Source organism: Triticum urartu, chromosome 4A, assembly GCF_056163025.1.
Source record: "Triticum urartu cultivar PI428250 chromosome 4A, HENAU_Tu73, whole genome shotgun sequence".
In the NCBI taxonomy this organism is placed as follows: Eukaryota; Viridiplantae; Streptophyta; class Magnoliopsida; order Poales; family Poaceae; genus Triticum; species Triticum urartu.
Genome location: NC_141876.1, coordinates 389,051,278 through 389,054,604, shown reverse-complemented (window position 1 = coordinate 389,054,604; position 3,327 = coordinate 389,051,278). Strand labels below are relative to the sequence as shown.

The window sequence follows — 3,327 nt, the reverse complement described above, 5'->3', positions numbered from 1 at the left end:
ACATAAGGAAGCCTTTATTTAACCCATGCCAAATTAGGATTTTTCTCTTGGTTAAGTGGCTTGTGAAGGCGGCTATATTCCCGATGCACCGGGATCAAATTCCAAGTTTGACCATCTTCACAGCGTGAACACTCTAATATAGCTAGCATCAGCTTTGTCCATGTGTTGATGAAGGAGATGTCTGTCAGTAGACATCATGACAGTGTGGGTTGTGTGTGGAATACACTGTACTTGGTGTTCCTTAAGAAAAAAAATGAAATCTTTACAGCGAAATACTGCTTGTAGCTTTAAAAAGATACTTGTCCCTCGCGTACAACATATAAAGGGCGAAAATCAAATGTAAGGAAGACAGAGGGGAAAACAAAATTTCATGGTAGAGTGTTCCCATTTGCTAATTTTGTGGGTGACACGTCATTTATGATGCAATATTCAAGCATGTATGGAATTGTTAGACACAATTGCACAGGCCTTGGACCTAGCACATCGTGATATTTCTTTCTATAGGGACTTATTAGGGTCCCGCCTCATATCATGGAATGAATTGCTCACATGTTTGGAACACATTCAGCTGTCAAACGAACAAGACGAGTTTCAGTAGAACTTGCACCATAATGGTAGGTTTTCTGTTAAATCCTTGTATGAGGTGATTACCCACAACGATTTTCTTGTCGAAGTACCTCTTTTAGTGAAGATATTCCACTGATTATTAAACAATTGTGTGAGCTTGACTTGAGATTACTGCTTTGCTAAGAAAGCAGTCTCATGTTTTGGATAATCAGTTGCTCTCAGGTAGCCTAATTCTCCTTTCGAACTACGGAATTCGGGTTGGATATGGTGATAAGCCAAGCCTAAAACTACCATCGCTTAACCCGGTGAAGAAGAGTTTCCAATCGAATATGCTTAACAAACCCAGCCGTCGGGCTACGAGTGAGGATTTCTAGGGAGATTCAAGATGTGGCTCCGCTAGCTTTAGTCGGCATAAGAACAAAGAACTAAATGGGTCTTCTTAGCCTTTTGTTAGCTTCGGTGGCCTGGAATCTTCTACGGGGCATCTCTTCTTTATAGATGAGAAGTCGATTCAGTGTGCCGCATTTGGCAAGGTAGCAAGAGCTATGTCTTTCGCCAACATGACGACTATATTAAAGATATATTTTTGTAGTGCAAGTTCGCTCTTGCGATGCCGACCATAGTTCAAGTAGTTTCAAACCTTTACAGGTCTGTAGTGCGCGTGATACATTCGGCTATTGATTGCCTGACAAACATTTTTCTAGATACATTTTTGTGGGGCCTGTAACCTCATGTTTGGTTCTATAGCTTGCCAGTTATGTTGCGGTTTATGTTTTAAAAATGTGTTTCATCTTTTCGGTAGGTTATTCATGCATGTATACAATGACTTCATACTTTGCCTATCCTGTACCAGACGGAGGTCGGAGGACATGACTTTTTTATAATGGCGTACCGCTAGAAAGGTTTTCTCCCATCATAATTGACGGTGTAATTTTCGAACAGTATCTACCTGAGTGAAGCATAAGACCTGCTGTAAAATGACATTTTATTTTTGTTTGTGATGAATCTGTATCTAGACAAATCTAAGTCGACTAATAGGGGATGGAGGGTGCTGATGGTATAGCTGGTCAGCAGTAGAGTGCAACTATCATTATTGGGTAATCACACGGAATTCTTGGACCGGCAAAGTGATAAACAGCGGAATTCCCATTGAATTATCCCAGCGCACGGATCGAGCTGTAAAGGCGGCATCTAATCCGCCTTTGAAGCTAGAGTGGGGTGCGCATATCGTGGGCGTGCTGTTCCATTCTTCAGCCTCACAACGCCCTGCCAGGACCAGAGCGGTTACCAACCGATGAAAGTTCGGGAAACGCAAAAGAAAGAAACTTGTGTCAACTTGACAGAATGCAAGCTATACTAGCCTTTTCATCAAGACTAAAACGCAACAAGAATATACTTGGATCATGACCATGAGCCGATCAATTGGTCAATGCTATGATTATGATCACACACACACACACACACACACACGCTATGCATGCATGATGCATCCTCATCCATGCATGCGACACCAAAGTGCATTGTGATGTGATTCCTAGAGAATTCAGAGGTGTTTAGGAGGCCTCGTACTAGTGGCGTATTCTTTGGCCGGCGATGTGAAGCCAGACGCGGCGGAACGCGGCAACGACGGCGCGGTGGTGCTCGGCCGCGTTGAGAGCGAGGTAGCACGCCAGCAGCTCCTCGAGGTCCTCCGATGACCGTATGCGGTTGGCCGCCACCATCTCCGCCATGCTCTCCGCCATCTCCCTCTCCGGGTCCGACGACGTCTTCACCACCACCAGGCTCTCGTACAGCCACCGCCGTCTCCTGCTGCCCGCGTCCTCGGCTGCTTTTTCCTTCCGCGCACTTTTGTCGTCGTGGCCGCGCCGCCGCCGCCTGCCGGCCGGCTTCACGTGGAACCCCCGCGCCCTGCAGGTGGACGGCGTCGTGGCGGCCGAGGTGGGGGTGCCGGTGCTGCTGCTAACGGCGACGCTTTCCGCGGGGTCGTTCTTGGCGGCGGGCCTGGTGACGATGCGCCGAAGGTTGAGCTCCGGCGTCGCTGGAGGCGCGTCTATCCCGCCGAGTCTGCCGGCGCGGCGATGGATGACGTCGACACGGACGTCCAAGGCCGCGCCGTCGTCGTCGTCGGCGGCGCGCGGGGCAATGCACCGGAGCGCTCCCCGGTCCGCGCTCGGAAAGTAGTAGGAGGCTCTGTTGGGAGAGTAGCCGGCGCACGCCGCCGGTGGGCGCGCGGGTGGCCGGCCCTGCTGGCTTGTCTGTTGGTCCGTCCACTCCGCCGAGGCGGCGACGAATGCGATTGCGTCGGCGGAGGAGCCACGGGTCGGACTCGGCGGACACGCGGCCGATCGCCTGCCCTTCCTTGTGCTCCTCCCCCTGAGCTTGTGGAACCAGGAGGAGGCTGGCATCGCGCGGGCCGGGCGGGAGACAGAGACAGAGACACTCTGTGGCGGCCAAGACAGAGCGTGTGCGTGTGGTGGCGTGGCGTGGGTGTGCGCGTGGTGATCAAAGTTGCAGTGCCCAGCTAGCTCACGGTGGTTATATATCGCGAATGTGGCGACACGTCGTCTGCTAGCTTTCTGATGCGGGGGACGAAGAGATATCGAATATCTACTTGTCAGAGCAATTTGTTGTGGAGTGTGAACTGGTCCTGGTATTTGGGGCGCACTTTACATTCATCTATCTACTGGTAGTACGTACGCGAGATAGAGAGAGATACTGGTGTCCTGTCCGTGGTATGGGAAGCACAAGGGTCGTAGATGT

General features: G+C 50.5%; 1 protein-coding gene across 1 annotated transcript; it reads right to left on the bottom strand.

Annotated features, from left to right (window-relative positions):
- Window positions 1-1,893: 1,893 nt before the first annotated feature.
- Window positions 1,894-3,106, bottom strand: LOC125553887 (uncharacterized). The gene has a single exon (XM_048717538.2). It carries the CDS (start codon window positions 2,970-2,972, stop codon window positions 2,136-2,138), a length of 837 nt encoding a protein of 278 aa, XP_048573495.2. The 5' UTR covers window positions 2,973-3,106; the 3' UTR covers window positions 1,894-2,135.
- Between the last annotated feature and the right edge of the window lie 221 nt (window positions 3,107-3,327).